General features: G+C 42.3%; 1 protein-coding gene across 1 annotated transcript; it reads left to right on the forward strand.

Moving 5' to 3' along the window:
• Positions 1–1,379: 1,379 nt before the first annotated feature.
• Positions 1,380–13,513, forward strand: LOC142412223 (cytochrome P450 2J4-like). The gene is given in 9 exon segments (XM_075507051.1): positions 1,380–2,920; positions 4,322–4,484; positions 6,633–6,782; positions 7,247–7,407; positions 8,112–8,288; positions 9,080–9,221; positions 10,517–10,704; positions 11,855–11,996; positions 13,212–13,513. Coding segments are annotated over 9 exon segments (1,467 nt in total). The 5' UTR covers positions 1,380–2,755; the 3' UTR covers positions 13,391–13,513.
• The last annotated feature ends 5,499 nt before the right edge of the window (positions 13,514–19,012 follow it).

Consider the following 19,012-nt stretch of genomic DNA (forward strand, 5'->3'; position numbering starts at 1 on the left):
GATGAGGGAGTAAAATGTGAAACCATCTTTCAAAATGTGCCTGATGCACTTTTGCCAGCTAATAAGTAAGACCAATGGATTATGCAAGTGGAGTTGCAAGGATGGGTTGAGTTTTGTTTAGACAGCAAACCCTGAGCGATAATGACAGCATGCAGGGACATCTCTGCTCTGTCGAGGAGCAAGAGCCTTAGGCAATGTGCAGGGCAAGACAGCAGGAGGCATGGTGGAGGGCAGCAATTAAGATCAGTAATTGCCCTTTCAGGTCTTTTCTGCAGGGCTCCGTATATTTTTGGGTGAGTAGTTGGCACACATGGAGCTCTTCATCTTCTGCAGCCTTTTGCAGGCATTTAGATTCACCCTGCCTGATGGAGTTAAAGAAGCCAACACACAGTATCTATTGGGGAGCACTGTGCAGCCCCATTCCTATAAGGTCTGTGCTGTTCTTCATGAGACAGCTTGGTACCAACATCCTGAACCACCTATTCCACTAGCTTCACTCAAGAAATCTTCTAAGAACTGCTCCTGTTTGTAGTTTCTTGTGTTGAGGAGGTCTTTGTATGTGCTCCTTCAGGTGCTGTGAATTAAAAATAAAGCAAAGAATTACAGACTCTGGCATTAATTCTGGCTGAGCAGGAGTCCTGCTACTGAGAGAAGGCAGAAACTCTAATGCGTAAAGCTTCATAGTGGACAAGAACTCAGTCCCAACAGGGAGTTTGAAAACCTTGGCTGCTGAAGGAGGCATCCAGCTCTAGACCTGGTATGAAGAGTAGCCAGCGGAGCTGTCAGTCTCTGCTTCCAAACAAGCAACAGAGTTATCGAGGAGTATGGTGATCCCTGAAGAGCGTCCTCCTGTACTTTGTGGGAGGAGACAAGTACTGCTTTTAGCAGAACTTGGGCAGTACAAAAGCAAAGGCCATGGCATTTGCAGAGGAGTTCAGTATGATTACCTTGCTGGGACTCCTGCTGCAGGTGGAGTTACGGGCACAAGGTAAACTGCTGCCCATCAGGTTGTTGAATCCACATCTGTGTTGTTCTGAAGACCTGTACCTCTGGCAATGCTATCCTTCCTCTGCCACCACCAGGATTTTTCCACCTGTAAAATGAGGATAAGTAAGAGCACTTGTTCTCCTGGAATTGTTACAGACCCCCTGAGATAGCACACTGCAGCCTCCCCTCAGGATTTCCAACGTTCTCCTAGAACATCTGAAACTTGCTCCTTCTTTTACTTGCCAGTCCCTGAGTAGCCACTGTTGGGAAATGCTGCTCTGAACATATATAGGTGAGGTGGAGTGTGTTGTGCTGCCAGGCAGCAAGCTGCTGCAAGCTGTTTTTAAAGGGAGCTCCTGGGATCTAACAACGTCCAGGCTAAAAGTCTCTTTCTTGACCTGTCTGTCCTTTAGGCTGTGGTGTCTAGTAATTACGTGACATAGAGGTATGTTAGAAAAATCTACCCTGAGTTCAGAAGAGAGGCCCCAGATGAGCAAATAAAATGCTAGGGGCTTGTGGGGTTAAACCACAGGGAGATTCTTTGACCTGTTGGCATTTGCTAGGGTAAGGTGGGAATAAGCTGCTGTGGGGAAACCAGCTTCATATGCTGTGTGCCACCTTTGTTTGCCATTATAGGCAGGTAAAGAGTTTGCCATGTGAATTGTCTGTGCTAGTTAGAGGGAACTGGAGGAAATTTAGGAATTAATTTGCATCTCTGAATTATTACAGCTTTGACAACAAATTCTGTAAAATCCTGCAATTTCCTTAGCTCCCTTATTGTACTGGAGTTTAGTCTTGGACCAGTCATGGTAGGGGGCTGGAGGAAAAGAGAAAACGGTGCTTGGGGCGCACTGATCCATGGCCCAGCCATGCTGGGTCTGCAGGAGCCCTTCTCAGTCCACTTCCCTGAGCATCCTCTGCAGTGTAGGGAGCTGTGAAAGGCTCTTGGCTGCCTTTTTCCAGGTGCACTGTGCTTGCAGGCCAGACATGGGTGAGCGCTGGTGTGTAAGACCTGAGGAGCTCAGAAAAGCATGGATCAGGGGTGCAGCCAGGCCTTTGGTGGGTTGAAGAAGATTTTGATTCCACCAGAATCTTCAGAATCTTTCCAGAGAAAGTTCAGTGGTGTCTCCTGAGATGTGATGAACTTGGGGTTTCTTTGCATATGAGATCTGTTATGGTTTTTGTCAATAGTACTAGCTACTTCTGATTCTTCACTGTGCCGTTTGCAGTTCATTTGTATTGTTTACTGTGAAAACTCAGATTACAACACTTCCTTGCTCTTAGTTCCCAAATCTGCATTTGCGACCACTCTTATACAAGGCTGCTTCCACACTTATACTGACTGCTTCCCAAGAATGCTACCTGGTGAGTGGTCCTGTCCTTGTCTGTGTACACAGTACCTGGATGACAGCTGCAGCTTCGTATCTGAGCTCTTGGCTTGCCTGTAGTCAGTGCTTTGAGTGACATTCCCTCAAACTGATTGCTCAAAGGGATGTTTCTGAATGAGGTGCCCGCCTTCTAGCCTCTACTGAATCTTAAAGTAAAGGTAGCTATTAGGATATTGCAGCATAGTGATGTATTAAATACACTCAAGAATGGGCACGCTTCTAATTTTCTGAGGTCAGGAAATGTGCTAGGAAAAAAGGGAGGAGAAAAATTCAGAAAGCTTAAACGTGACAGGGAGGAGCTAAGAACAACAATATAGAGTCATCTCAACAGACAGATTCATAGTAGTTTTCTCAGTGATAGAGTAGTTTGGAGGTGTGAAATGATAAGGGTAATTCTCATTTCCCTACTTTTGCTTCTTCTGGGTGCGCAGTTCCTGAAATTGCAATGGAAAAGTCGTAGATTTCCTCCTGGACCAACCCCACTTCCCATCATTGGAAGCATGTGGTGGATAAATGTTAGAGCTGATCATGGGAGCCTGAAAAAGGTATGCATTTGCAGATGTGAACTAAAGAGCTAATGAGGCAAAAACTGTAAAAACTAGTGATGGCTGTTAATAGGCTAATGTGGTAGCAGGGAGAAATTAATCCTGAGGGAAGGTGAATTGTGGAAGTTAAATTAAGTGCCTAAACAAGTTAAGTAAAATCTGCAGAGGGTCTAATTCACGTGAAAGCTAATATGTGTGCAAGTTAAACAGAACTGAGGACAGTAATTTTACCTCAAAAAAGACTTCTGTTTTTAAGGGAGGCTTTTTGCCTTGAAAGAAAAAAGTGTTTCTCAGATTTCCTACCACAGGCGCGTACAGAAAATCTTCTAAAACAAGGCATCTTGAATTCAGAAGATGTGAAAAACCCACCAGTATGTCTTCTGCTATCATGGGATGGAAACAAGATTGTCTCCCATATGCAGCCAAAACCTTAGCTCTGTTGTTTTTCTGAAGTCCAGTCTGGGAATTGCTCCTTGTGGATGAGCTAAGGATGTAAATGATGGTGAAAGGAAGGAACTGATGGGAAGAATTAGGTCCACGCTAAGCACGTTAATACAGGTTCTTTCAGTGCTCAACATCCTCCACTCAGCCAAAACTTCATGGAAGAATCCAATGCATTGATATATTTTTCAAGTCGCAACCTTTCCTTAGGTGCTAAGTGCAACCTGCATGTCAGGGGGTACCTGGCTGCAGCTGGACAATGTTGGCTTTAGGAAAAGGGAACTTAAAAGACCTTGATGTTAAACTTTTCTGATGGGTCCATGTTCATCACTGTGGGAGGACAGAGCTGTACTGTTTCTTTGCCTAGAGTCAGGGACTTTGTCCTTGCTGAATACCCACAGGGTTGCCTGAGAGCAGGCCCCATCACTAGCGAACCAGAGGTGGGATCTATGCTCAGATGCCTCAGTTGACAGTACTTCTGTGAAAGAGAGGAAGAGGTCCTGCCACTGAAACTTGAAATCTGCAGTACTAGGAGAGTTACACCTGGAATATGTAACTTCAAGAAGTTCTAGTTGTTGGCTGAGGAAATGAAATATGGAGTTGGAAAATGTAATCAAGAATGGGCAGGTGAAGTTTCATGTGAAACCTAATACCGATCTGTAAACACTTGGTCAGGGGCATTTTCCTAATCATTAATATTGCAAAGGCAACCCAAACCAAGTTTTAAAAAGGGGAAGAGCATCTATTCTTTTATCATTCACATTGCTGTGAATAGTGGGTTCCCAGAGAAAGCCCAGAACCTTAACGTGATAAGCACTCTCACTGCAAAACAAAATCACCGTCCTTTTCACTTCCTGAACCCCTGAGTAATGTCATGCTGGAAGAGAGCAGCCCATCATGTGTACATTTTGGTTGATGTTTCTCCCATGGGTATTTTTTTGGCATTGATCTAACCTACAGCTGGCAAAAGTCTATGGCAACATCTCTACCCTGTGGCTGGGTCACAAACCTGTGGTGGTGCTGTATGGATTCCAAGCGGTGAAGAACGGTCTCACCACCAACTCAGAGGATATTTCCGGGCGACTACAGACGTATGCCTTCAACAAAATGGCAAAGGGAAAGGGTAAGATATTAATATCTGTAGGAGGACTTCATCCTTGACTTTCTTTGTTTCCCCTCATATTTTTCTTACTGACAAGCCCTTAGTTCCCAATTCACCCATTCTGTCTGCTCAGGGTGAATGATATAATTGTGCAGCATTACTCTAAGTTGTTGCCAAAGTCCCACTGTCACACATGTATTTCAGAATCTCATCAGAGCAGCAATATTTGTACCTAGCTAGGTCTTGCTTGTCCATTCGTAGTGTCGTCTAAGTATGTGTCCTGATTTGAAATAATCTGGAGCTTGCAGCCTCCTCTGCAAGCTGAGGCTGAAGTAATTCTTTATGCTCCCAGCTGTTTATTTACAGCAAAGGCTGCTGTAAGGAAAGCATGTGCAGAACTGTTGAACAAGGTCTAGTCTTTTAGGAAGTCCGAAGGCACAGGAAGGTCACTGAAACTTTAAACGTGTTAGCCAGGCTGGAGGTGCAACATAACCTTGTACAGAGCTTCTTATTGTGCTATCGTTTACATCACATGCTGCTGAATTACAGTGGATGGAGAATAAAGAGAGTGCTGCATTTAAAACAGAAATGATTGAACTTATTTCCACCAGCCTCTTATCCAGAGGATACAGAGCAGATGCCTTTATCCTCAGTCAGGCTTTGTTGCGTGTGTATTACAGTCTGGAAAGCTTTTATTTATAATACTAGCTAACATAAGTAGAGAAAAACATCTTTAAGGAATAGGTATGATTAAGTCTGGGGCCATTTCAGTCCATTTGGAAGGGTCTTTATTGCCACATTTTATCTGGGTGATGTGGAGTACAGTAGGTGGGCTGTGACAAGCTGCCCTAGCACTAGCAATTTGTAGCAGGGATGGCTTTAACAAACAGCTGCAGCACAGCTGCAAGTTGGCAACTCTGCAACACAAATACCTGCCTGTTGGGCTGGCTCCTTTTCTGCTAGTCCAGGCTCCCAGGACAACAGAAGGAACAGGGGAGAGTTATTCCAGACTGTGGTCAAGCAGCTGTCTCGGGGAGCAAGCTGGCTTTCCCAGGGGAAGCGTGGGCTGGGCTGGTGGAGGGAAGTGATTTCCCACCCTGTGGATTAAATGGTTTATGCTAGGCTGTCTGCTAGAACGCAGACTCACAGCCCAGGGGCCTGGGATTCCTTCCTGTCCCACAGTGAGACCTCTGCTCCTGGGAAGCTGTTTGTAGACTGGCTAAACCCTGCTCTTCCTACTCTGGTTCTTGCTAGGTGGTTCTTGCCCTAGCTTCATTGTCTTTCCAGGAGGGACCTGGACCAGGACAAGAGCTCGATATCCGGTGTCAACAGCCTGGTAAAAGCAGGATCCCTTAAAAGCGAGAGACTGTGTAGCACAGACAACACGTGTTCAGAACCGGTTATCAACTCTAGCTGTTGAAGAGTTTTTCTTTTTGAAGCACTACCAACAGGGACATGCGATGGTCTCCAGAGGTTTGCATAAGGTTGAGAAGCACAAGCATAGGAAATGCCTAGACCTCTCTGTTGGCTATGCGTAGCTTGGTGAGAGACACCATCATATTTCCAGGTAGTAGAAACCTGTACTTAGTGTTTGTTGGGGAAAGCTGTCTTTGCCACTCCTGCAGAGTTGGCATGTGGCAACATCTGCAAGAACACAATGTCCACATGGGGACGTTGGCAAACATAGCTTACAAGTAAGTATTAATTGTATTAGAAGATTGTACAAGATAATAAATGAGATCTTGTAAGAGATTGCATGAGCTGGGCTATAAGCCTTTCTATGTGAACAAGGGTTTAGATTAATTTCTGCTCAAAGCATGGGCAAATAGAAGGCAAGACCAACTCACACTGTCTTTGCAACTTGCAGCAGGCTGCTGGGTGGAGTTTTGAGTAATGACCACTGTTCTTGGATGCTTCAGAAAGAATAGGACTAGATTTGGAAGGCAGGTGTGTGAGTACTGAGATTTGAGTGGCTTTTTGCAGGGGTGGGAATATACTAACCAAGGTGGTTTCTCTGTCTCTAATAAAATACAATTAAAAGAACACTGCGCTGATGTGGCTCTCTTCTTTATGAGTGGCAGCATGATGAGAAAACGACTCTTAATGTGTATGTCATTTACTATTATATGAACATTAACGTGACATAAAATTGATTCTTGATGGCTGAAGGTATCCTGGTCTCAAATGGTCTCACCTGGAAACAACAGAGACATTTTGGAATTGGAGCTCTCCGAAAACTGAGAATGGGGAATAAAGGAATGGACCGCGGGATGCAAACCGAGGCCCATTATCTGGTTGAGTTCTTCAGGGACAAAGATGGTATGCCATTGACAAGGTGCTTGGGAACTGCATTTGGGCTTTTGATGTAGTACATAGTCTGCATGACTCTAAGGGTAAAGACTATTTTTGCTCCAGAAAAGAATGGGTTTGGAGCACAGCTTAGATTTAGAGTGCAGTCAAAACTGTTTGTACAGTCAGACCTCAGCAATGCGTATTTTGGTATCAACACCAAGATCAACATTTGGAGAAAAAAAAAAAAGAAAGAAAAAAGAAGGCAAACAAAAAAACAAGGCTGGGAGTTAAAGACTTGAGGCCTTCCTGTCCTCATTTTTGAATGAGGTTTATCTTTTGTTACATTTGCCAGTGAATTTTGGGTGTTTCAGTGTAACAGTCTAAATAGCATAGAGGACATCTATTATAAAATGTCATTGTGATCTTGCTTCCAAAATAGCAAAGGAGATAAAGAAAGTGCTTTGGAGATGAATGCTTATCTCTGTCTGCAGGAAGAGCTGTCGACCCTTCCTTCCCCATTGTTCATGCTGTCTCTAATGTGATCTGTGCTGTGGTTTTTGGACATCGTTTCTCCCTAGAGGATGAAAACTTCTGCCAGCTGATTGAAGCGCACAATTGTTTAGTGGCTTTTGGGAACAGCCACTTTTACTATGTGAGAAAATGACTTATTTAATATGCAAACTATTTGATTATTGAGGACATTATTCATTGTACTGTTATGCAATATAATGGTAGTATCTTATATATTATTATAGTTATTGCATTATTTAATACACATTAAATGCTGATGATAATTCTGACTATGAATATGAACTGGACCTGCAGTGCTTTGGGTTTGACATCGTTCAACTATTATATCAATATTATATTAATAATCTTTATTAGAATTTCTCAGCAAAGGCGATGTGCTTGGGATGCTGAACTTTTCTGTAATGGAAACACCAGTATTGTTAAGGTGAAAAGGTGATGCTCTTTGTATCAGAATAAAACAAAATTATTTTTTTCTGTGTGCTAAAGTAATATATATAAACGTTTATTAATATTAAATTTATTAATATTAATACATGTTAAATCTGTCTGTGAAAGTGGATTCTTTTGTTGGTGAATTAACAGGGCAAATACAAGTAGAGTTATGCAGTAAGGATAGGAAAGAATCCAGGGTGGAATCTGTGTTGTCTTTAATTCGTGGTTTTAACGTGTGTTCATGTACTCAACATTTCTCTTTGGTGCTACAGTATTTTTCCTAGAGAAATTAATTCAGCAATTTAGCACCAAAAATGTCCACACTGTATCTCTATAATATCCTTGCTCATGCCATGTAACTTACCGCATCTGTGTTGAATGCTTGCTCCACAGTTGTCTGAAGTTTTCCCATGGGCTGCAGAGCACCTCCCAGGACCTGCACAGAAAGCCTGGTTTTCCTGTGATTTTCTTCGTTCTTTCATAAGGCAGGAAATCAAAAGCCATAGGGAAAGACACATAATAGATGAACCAGAAGATTTCATTGACTTTTACCTGGATCAGATAGAGAAAGTGAGTAATTTGTGCTGTATGTGATGCAGATCCTATCCCTGCATGGATTCCCTGCACCTTTCCTACAGTTGTCTATACACAGCAACATTATTACAGAGCTCTACAGATACAGTTTAAAAACTCTGCTGTCAAATTCAAATATGAACTTTGAATAGTTAAATAGCTTGTTTTGGAAGTATAAATTAGTTACATTGGTTTGTTGTTATACTGTGGAATCCTTAGTTCAGGCTGGGCAGCGGGCGGTAGGGTGGATTTGAAAAGGTGCAGATATTTGGATGGCTGTCTAATTCTGATTCTCTGTGTCTTATTAATATTTGCATTTATTATCTTTGTGCTTTGTAGTGAGCTTTTGTGTGCTTAGTAGTACTGTATGATTATCATAACAATCTTAAAACGATGGCAGTCTCTGCTCTGAAAAAAAGCATAAATCTTTTAAAATGATAACATTATATATGCAATAGATAGCTGAAATCAGCAAATGTGCAGAGGGTGGCAAGGGCGGGATAAAACTACTTTGAAATGTTTTTTCTGATGTGGAAGTTAGCAGCAAAGCAACAAGTCGCTCTAGAAGGCAGCATAACAGGGCCGTAGACAACTGACACCTGTAATTTAACAGTATCAATGTACTTACTTGAGGAAAATCTTTGCATAAATCTTTTTTTTACTCAAGTACCTATATTTTCTCCATTCTCTAGAAATATTGTTTGGTTAGGTATAGTGATCGCTGTCTGTCTCAGTGCTAACTGTTACACAGGTATACTGCATTCTACCTTTCTCATTGACACCTGTAGACTAAAAATATTCCTAATTCTACATTTGATGAAGACAACATGGTGCAATCTGGTTTTGACCTTTTCCTGGGTGGCTCAGAGACCACCGCCACCACTCTGTGTTGGGCTCTGCTCTATATGGTGGCTTATCCTGACATCCAAGGTAAGTTGTAGACACAAAAACGGGTGTGTTTCAAGTAGAACAACTGTCTGTTACACTTTTTTTTGGTTAAGATCAAGTGTTTTTGAAGATAAAGCTTTCTTTTTTTTTTTAAGATCACGTTTTTGAGCTTTGTTTTTAAGAAGCCAGTGAAGTAGAAAATTTTCAGAGATTTTTACATAATTTCAGGGATGTTCAGCTTCTGATACTGTATTTTGTCTTGTTGATTTTGTCAGACTGTTTCAGTATTCAGTACTGTAAGCCTATAACGGAAGATACAGTCCGGCTGAAAACACGCAAGGTGAAATACAAGCTTGGGTTAGGGAAAAGCAACGCTTTTCTGGTACCCAGAATGTGTAATAAGAATGTATTATTTGCACTCATTAACTGAGACACCAGTTGTATTTCTGTATAATAAGTATATTTATTGTAACATATGGGAATGTTAAAGAGAGAAGGAAGACAATAATGGGAAGGCAAAAAGAGGACTGGAATATTCTAGAGAAGGGCATAGGCGCACACTAGTTTCAAAATTTTTGAATTATTTGGTACAGGGCTTTCAGAGGTGATGAATTGCTAAGCCAAGTATACGTTCTCAACTCTCAGGTTTAGAGCTAGAAATCCTTCTTTTCATGCTTTTGGTGCTAGAATGCTGGAAGAACAGAGCCCTGTGTACACACATACTTTTCAAATTCTAATGAAATAAAAAGCAAACAAACCCTCTTAGATTACTAGCCTAAATTTTAGCATGAAATTTGACCCTGAACCCTCTGAGACTGTATAAGCTATGTTATTTGCTGAAGCCTAGATAACAGCCAAAAGAGATTAACAGTGGGTGATGGTTTGGTAATATTATCCTTTTCCAGTTCTCAGCATTGCACATGTGTATCAGCTTGATACGATGGCTCCCTTGCAACATGCTGATTAGTGTGCTGTGAGTCTGTATTTAGCTAGAGTAAAAATAATAGCTTGAGCAACTGAATTGATCTCTTAATAAGAAGTTCTTGTTTTATTTAGAGTTTGCTCCCCTTCCTTTAACTATGAAGCTCAATAAACCCTTTGGGCTTGTGGAAAGATGATCTGAACATAGAACCTATAAACTAAGAAATACCAGAGTGTAGTAAAATCATAACTAGATAGTTGTATAAATGTATTTACATTTTAAGATATGGTAAGTATAAATTATTTGCATATTGTATTTTTTCTATCACTACTATAATACAAAAAGGAAATGAAAGCTCTGTTTCATGCAAAACAGCGTTCTTGTATCTATAATGGACTTTTTATTTTGTGTGTAGAATAAGTCCAGGAAGAGCTAGATGCTGTTCTGAGTCCCTCCCATCTAATCTGCTATGAAGATTGGAAGAAACTGCCTTATACAAATGCTGTGGTTCATGAGATCATGCGCTTTAGGAGCATTGTTTTAATCACAATTCCTCGAGAAGCAATGAAGGATACAACTGTTTTGGGATATCGGCTTCCAAAGGTACAGATACCCTTTCTATTCCAATGTGATCTTTGGCCACGAGTTGAGTTCCTTGCAGTCATGTTTACCATTAACCCCTTTTCCCTCCAGTTCAGGACAGATGGCTGTTGGTGACAGCACTGGCAGACAGCGCTTTTCCCCTCCTGTGCCCTCTGGCCTGTGCCTTTGTCTCATAGACAGTGAGTGAAAATGCTTGCCAAAAGCCCAGTTTCACAACAATTAAACTAGTGTTCTGTGAGAGTGCTGCAGAGTCTTACTTTCCAAGAGCCTGAGATTTTGAAATACTTTCTAAGCATTTGAGCTCTTATACTTTCAAAAGACCTCAGAGAAGACTTATCCAAAATGTACAGTAGGGAAGGTGCAGTGGACTGTAAGTGCTGGGATATTGTCTGCCATGTGGACAAATGGGAGACGGAATGTTTTCTTCATTGGTGATGCCTGAGACAATACCAAGCGTCTACTCAACTTCATTCACTTAGGACTTCTTTTTCTTATTATTACCTCTCTGGCATCATATTTGAAACATAACAAAGATGTTATATTTCCCCACAGCTTCTGAACTGCCATGTAACCTCAAATAAAAAGTTTCTGCCAGCTTCTTCAACTTGTCCAGCCTTTCCAAACTTAACCTCAATGCCAAACCTCCCCAAAGGCACACATGGAGGCATCTTCCTGCACACCCCTGCTCCATGGTGTTTGTCGTGCACACCGTTCCCACCTCTACCTTGAGAAAGATAATTTGAAATATACTATTTCATTTCCAGGGTGTTTTGTTCTTCATTTATCAAAACCTGTCAAAGCCTGTCAGAAGTGGGGAAAATAATTTTACTAGATTTAGGATAAGGTGCTAAAGAACCACAGACCACTCATTCTGTTGCATTTGCTAACAGAATGGAAAAGAAAGGAGACATGAAGGAATACAGCAAGGAAATTCCTGAACCTGCAATACTGAAGTTTCTTATTTATTTTTTGAAGAAAAACCCCCTCAGAACAGTTTAAGATTAAAATTTTTTTTCTTAATAAAATAATCTTTCATTTCTGCTGCCTCTCCTTGTGACCAGCAGTGTGCTGAATTATAGCTGGAATCTGTTTGCGTCCTTTTCTTCTTGATGTGTGAGAGAGAACTGAGCCAACAGCATGTTCCTTTCAGGGCACTGTGATTATGGTAAACGTAGACTCAACTCTTTTTGACCCTGCATACTGGGAAACCCCTCACCAGTTCAACCCTGGTCATTTCTTGGACAAGGATGGAAATTTTGTGACCCGAGAGGCCTTCTTAGCCTTCTCAGCAGGTAGGTGTGCTGATAACTGGGCCCGTTTGTGAGGGTTAGATTGTGAGTGCGAAGCTGTATTATTTTCATTGCAGAGAAGGCCAAAGGGAGTGTAACCCCAAACTACAGGAGCACATGGTTTTCACAGCCCAGAAAAATATTTGATTACAGAAATAAGTTGTTTGGTAATTGTATAAACCCTTGATCTTAGATTTTTGTGAAAATGCAGAGAGGGTAAAAGGAGTAAGGCCCAAGAATTGCCAATAATTTGGGGATTTGAGTTCTTACACTGTTGTCCTCCATCCTCCTCTGCATATGCCAGGTTATGCTATTATAGTGGCTGTTCTGTGGCAGGCTGCTCTGCTGGAGCCAATTTATTTTGTATAAATAATTCAATATTCGTCAGTGCAGAAATTTGAAGCTGGATCAAATACGTCGCAAATGGCTGTGTCTTTCCTGGGGAGCTTCTGGAGTCACTCTTTCACCCAGTGTGTGATTTTATAGAAGCTCAAACAAACAAAAGCTTTTGGGGCTCATGCCAGGATGGAGTAGCCTGGTTGTCAGAGCCCTCTGCTGAGAATTGGAAGTGTCAGGCTCAGGTTCCTGGCCTAAACTGGGCAGAAGAGAAATTTGAACATTGGTTTCTCACATCCAAGTTGAATGGCCTAACCACTACACTTCAGGGTCTGTCACTGTCTCTGACTGGAAATTATATCCTGGACACAGCTGATAAATTTGGGACAAGTTGATAAATTGGGAAAACTTTTTTCTTTAACAACTCGTTTTCACTGAAAACATTATGTAGGAAAATGTCTAGTCGGATGTAGAATGTCCTCTGTATTCTGATTTTTCACTGCTATTAGTGAAGAAAAGTCAGCCTGTACTAAGTGGAAGCTGTGAGGGAACCTGAAGATGCTTTCTTGTCATTCTCATTTGGAATCAAGAGGCTGAAACTCAGTTCATAGAATTGGGGAGTCCTATAGGTTAGGAAGTAAAGAATGAAACTACTGAGAAGCATCTCTGGTATCTTCTTCTATAATCTGGTCAGATCCTGCAAACAAGGATTGCAGGTATCTCAATTTTTTGGTCAGTTCAGTCTGAGAGGAAAATGTCGAATTCAGCAAAGCCTTTTGTTCCTTGATGAGGTTGAGCGATGGTCTTTTGAAAAGCTGGGAAGCAGGTGCTGGTTACAGACCTCTGTGGGGACCGACTGCTCTTTCCCTTCTCCCTCTGCAGGCCACCGTGTATGCCTGGGAGAGGTGCTGGCAAGGATGGAGCTTTTCATCATCTGCTGCAGCCTGTTGCGGACATTCAGGTTCACTCCACCAGGAGGAGTTAAGGAAGTCAACACAGACTTTATCTTTGGGAGCACAATGAAACCCCATCCATACAAGGTCTGTGCAGTTCTTCGCTAGGTTGCAGGGTATTACAGATTTGAGAAAGAGGTGTTGCCACAGGCTTGCTAGTGTGCTGCTTTTATGTTTTTCATTTCTAGCTCAAATTCAGTGTGAACCTATCCTTGTCGTGTTATATGTCTAAGAAGCCGGCCTGAAAAATACACTGTTTTTCCTGTGTCTGGAAAATCTCTGTACATTTTTTTTCTGCTATATTACAAACGAAATAAACATGGAAAATTATTATAGTGTCTGGTCTTACTAGAAACTCAACAGCAATCTTACTGGAGAGAGAAGGAACATTAAAGTCAGGTGTTGGGTGGGCTTCCCCTCATTCCCACGCATTCTCAAATCTAGAGTGGGGTATAGAAATGCTCTTCCCAGAGGTGGTGGCTCTGGGCATTGCCAAGGTATGGTTGCATGGGGGAACAGAGTTGTGGGGCGATGCCCCAGCTAGGTGTGAGCCAGCTGGTTGGTCTGTTTAGCCGAGAGCCATGTGCAGATGATAGCTTGAATCTGGAAGTGATAGAGCTACAACAATGCAACCCTTCATTTGAGTGTGAGGCTAATGACTCAGGCTGGAAGTGAAGGCAAACCCCTCATATTCCCCGATGAAGAATTGCAGAGGGGAGCCCCACTGCTGGTGAAACAAAGTGGGTGTAAATGGTAACGGACGAGTGGGCTGGCCTGAAAATGGTTTATTTGCATATATTGTTGTGGTGCATTTGAGAGGCATTTCTATGAAAGAGGGAGTCCTTTCCCACAGTGGAGTTTGTAGTGATAATGGTGTACAGTAGTCTAGGTCGGCCATGTCTCTTTATTGATGCCTGAAAGCACAGTGAAGGGGACTGCTTGCAGCCTTGTGAAGCAAAGCTTGGCACCTGCAAAGGAGGACAGGGCAGTAGAAATTTATGTAGTGTTTCCTGAGAGCTGTATGAGAATCAAACTTCTTGAGGGTTTTCTGTGAGCCCAGGGGCGGCTGCACACAGCCTTCCAACAGCTGAGCTAAGGGAGACTTAGCAGAGCTGCTGAGTTAAGAGTGCCTCTTAGTAAGGCATGCACATCAGGGGGAAGAGCTGTGCAAGATGCAGCTGGCAGAAGCAGGAACAGTGCCCAAGCAGGGCTAGCGAAGAGCAAGTGCCAGAAACCACTCACACTGGGAGGCTGGCCTTGTTACCCAGCAAGATTTAAAAATCGAGGTCAGAGTGAGGGCTGCTAGTGGATGTAGCAAACGCTCTGTTGCTCTACCAGTTTCCTTCCTTGAGGAAAAGACTTTACAACTGTTATTGCAATTATACTTCAAGGATTAGTTGTCATGGCCTTGTTTATCCACCATGTTAGAGTATTCTTTCTTTAATGTAATGCTGTTGGTTAAAATAATGTATTCGTTTTTGTGAAGGAGCTCAGTATCATAAGGTTCAGTACTCTTTTCTCAGGCTTCTGGGCAGGGGCTCAAATGGATGCTTTTATCATGACTCCCATTGATTTGAAGCCGGCACTTGCTGCTGCTGCAGCTAGCCGGAGCTTGGCAGAAGAGATGCGTAACCTCAGCAGGTCAAGCCGATCAAGCTGACGTGGCTCTGCCGCTCTCTAATCCGTATCTAGCTCTGGGATGCTGTGCTGTGCTGATGTAGATGCTGTCGGGAGCGGAGGGTGGGTTGTGCACTACTGCAAAACTAGGATTCAGTTTTTCTACTAATATAAAGATGATGTTGCAAAAATGGGTATAACGAGGTGATTGGGTAGCTGGTGTCTGCTGTGTTGACACCCAAGTCTCAGGCATCTCTGTGAATATATGACGTATGAGAGACTGAATAAGAGGTAAGGTTTAGGAACAGGCACAGAGGATCCGTATGGTTTTAAAACTTTTTTCACTTATAGTCTCTTAAAAAAAATACCAATGGAGATACAAATCCTTTTACAATTTTTTACAAAGGATTTGTATCTCCATTGGAAATTTTTTTTAAGAGACTACAAGTGAAAAAAGGTTTTTATATGTTGCTGGATAGCATTTATGAATCTGCATTTCTTAATCATCTTTCACCACACCTTAGAAGTCATCTGTGGACCCATTGGGGTCTGGAGGCCACAGGTGAAAGCTGCTGGTCTGGATTGCATTATTTCTGCTGTTGGTAGCTCGATATTGGAATTTCATTTCCCAAATGGGAAGGTAAAAACTGTGGTAGGCAAAAGGAAATATGGTAGATAAAGCAGGAAACTAGCTAGCACTGGAAGAGTTTTCATTCAGAAGTAATCTGGTCCATTTAACTCTGTGTTTTTAAATAGACCTCCAAGTCTTGAGCTGTTTGAGACTTCTGCTCCATAATCTTAGTGGGACAAACTTCAGTAAGGAATATTTTGTGCTCATCTCTGATTGCCTGGCACAACACGCTGTGGCTATCTCATTCCTGAGTTCTGTCCCAAGCAGTACTGAGCTTTCATACCATTGTTACCATGCCCAGTGTTTTAAAAACTAATATTCAGACCTGTGATTCACAAAGTGATATGCATGTGCTTACTACTGCTCCTAAGTGCAAAGCAACCTGCTCTTTCAGATTGTTTGTAATGCTGCAAAATGGTCAAGAAGAAAACGTACCTCAAATTTAACAGCAAACAAGAAAGTGAAGAGAAATCAGCGTAAGAAAAATAAGAAATCAGTAGAAAGGGGTGCGTATATTTGTTTAATTGGGGTGACTTGCCAATGAGGGACGGTGCAATGGTCCTTGTTCTGCCTTTCATGTCCCAAGAGTTAGCAAGCAGTGAACATCATGTGAGATTTTTGTTTTTCCAAACTTGGTCCAGCTCTATCTGGTAAGTTTTTACATTCCTTATTAAAGAACAAGATTAAGAGTCTAAAAAAAAAAAAAAATTAGATAAATGGTTATAGCATCTGCAGTTCTTTTGTCCGAAGCAGATCAATGCTGCAGTCTGACTCTATTGTGTGAACTGATAACAAACTCCACTGCTGCTTCTGCTTCGTCCAGCCTGAGGAACTTCTTGACCAGTGTGCTCTGTTAGAGCTTTTCTGCCAACAGGATGGTCCTGCACCTCCAAAAGGCATAAACTGACAAACCTCTGGTAGCATGATCCTGTCCACAGAAGGGACTTCATCAGTGCGGCAATGTCAGCGTGGAGACAAAGGTTTTTCACGTCTCAAACCAATAGAGCTAAGTCAGCAAAATTTTAAGCACTGGCTTGACCTGTGCAAATCAGTGTTCAAATATTTCATTGTGCTAGGAGTTGCCACATGTAAACAATCTTAACTAACAAAGTACAATGTGAGAAGTACTGAATGGCTTTCATAAACATCTAATCCGAGTATTTTAAAAAACCTTATAATTAACTTTAAGCTGGTCAACAGAGGGATTTAAGTTTTCACGTGCAGTTGACTGACCCACCCTGGTATTTTTGATGACACCATGTTCTTTAATAATGATTAGTTTGTGATTTAAATATTGCCTATATTATTAGTGTGATATTTATTATTTTATGAATTTAAATGTCTTGATTTTGTTTGTATATTAAGCCAAATTCGGGGCAGATGGACAGTATTTATTGGTACCGTTACTGACAAGTTTACATAAACAGGGATTGTAATTCCAGTGTCAAAGCTGGATTTTTAGTTTTTAAAAAAATGGTGAGAGTCTTTGCATGAAAGGGCAAATTTATCAGAAACACAAATTTGAGCATGTTCTCAAGCTAATTAGCTAGTGTGCAATGCAATATAGCAAGACCTGTATGTAAGTGAAGGCTTAATTCATACTTCTTGGTCTTTTAGCTGCTGGACACCTCCATCCTCTCCCTCCGACCTCCAGCTGTTATTTGTTAAACCACAGATACTATTCTTATTGCCATTTGCTGGGAAATATATTGAGGCCAACGTTGGGGATTCATGGAGCTAGATGAAGAGATAAGATCCATTTTTGTCTGCCTCTTGCAGCGCCTTTCCTACATTTTCTATTCCTTTCAGTTCTTCCTTCTTCTCTCCATACTTTGGCATTATAAAATTTATTGGGAGTTGGATAAAACAATTCTTACAAATATCAAACTCAAGTATAAATACACGGAGGAGAAGACCTAGAAACACATGAGAAGAAAACTATGTTTTAAACAAAGAAAACTTAGTCTTGGTTGTGACAGTAAATTCTACCAAGTAAGTTTCAAGGAATAAAACAATTAGGTATAGTCTCTTGTATAATTGTTGGGGAGAGAAAACCAAACCACCCTTGGAATACTGAAATGCCTAAATCTTTCTGTGGGGGGAGAATGAAGATCAACCAACGCAGGAAAGGATTAAAGGTATTTAAACTGATGCTGATCATCTGTTAACTGGAAACACAATTAGAAATGCCATTTAAGTTACATGGCTTTAAATTAACCCACCTTGATGTCAGAGCAGTCTACTTTGAAGAATTCAAGTAATGCAAAACACTTCAGGACCTCAAAACGTGATTCCTTATGCTCTCAAATGGTCATCTGAAGTTAGCACATATTTGTGACAGTTGTCACTGTAATGGTTTATACCTCATTTTCTCATCTTTCCTTTTGTGTGTGTGTGCTGTGTTGCAGCCCTCTCTGTCTGATATTTCTGCTCTTAGCCAGGCTGCAGCTCGTGGCCGTCTCATGCCTTGGAGCTCCTGACAATGCTTGCCTCCCTGGGCTGTGAGAGCACCGAAGTGTCCTCCAAAGGAGGACTGATCTGTGGGCAGTTCATGGAGGTTGATCTTCTCAAGACTGGCACCAAGATGGGGTGAGTGATCAGTGTTGTATAAAATTAAAGAAGTCTGTACTTAGTCCAGTGAAACCTTTTTTGCTCATTTCCTACCACGGCCAGCCTCAGCATCCCCCGTGTGCCAGGGAGCGTGCTTCCAGCCTGGGCAATTGTACTGCTTTTCTGGGCTTAACCTTAGGGGGAGGCACGTGAGGGTCCTGGTGAGGTGAAGACATTGGTCTCAGGTCTGTGGAGGGACTGTGAATGTGGCTGCTCTCACTGCTTGTTAGAAGCACAACCCAAAGCTCCGTGTCTGAATTAAGGGGCCGTTGCAGTGATGCTCTTCCTCTCTCTCTCTGGCAAGACACTTGCCCTCACTCAGAAAATGGGGGAGAGCAGAGGAGCACATCCTGCTTCTGTGACTTCCCCTGGCCATGCGCGTCCTACTGCGGGGCACAGAGACCCTGTGTGGCACCAAGTAGGTACTTCAGGTTCTCAGGAAAGGTGCTGGGTGCAGGACCCTTTCCGTCCCATTTTGGCAGGTGGCTTGCAGAGAAGGCAGCTCCTACAGAGTCTTTCTTTTTCCTTCTAGAGCCCCCCATTGCTGTGCCCTGTGCTGGTTTTGGCTGGGGTAGAGTTAATTTTCTTCCCAGTAGCTAGTATGGGGCTATGTTTTGGATTTGTGCTGGAAACAGTGTTGGTAACACAGGGGTGTTTTAGTTGTTGCTAAGTAGTGCTTATACTAAATCAAGGACTTTTCAGCTTCCCATGCTCTGCCAGGTGCACAAGAGGCTGGGAGGGGACACAGCTGGGACAGCTGACCCCAACTGGCCAAAGGGCTATTCCATACCATGTGGCGTCATGCTCAGCATAGAAAGCTGGGGGAAGAAGGAAGGGGGGACGTTTGGAGTGATGGCGTTTGTCTTCCCAAG

This window comes from Mycteria americana, chromosome 7 (genome assembly GCF_035582795.1).
Source record: "Mycteria americana isolate JAX WOST 10 ecotype Jacksonville Zoo and Gardens chromosome 7, USCA_MyAme_1.0, whole genome shotgun sequence".
NCBI lineage: Eukaryota > Metazoa > Chordata > Aves > Ciconiiformes > Ciconiidae > Mycteria > Mycteria americana.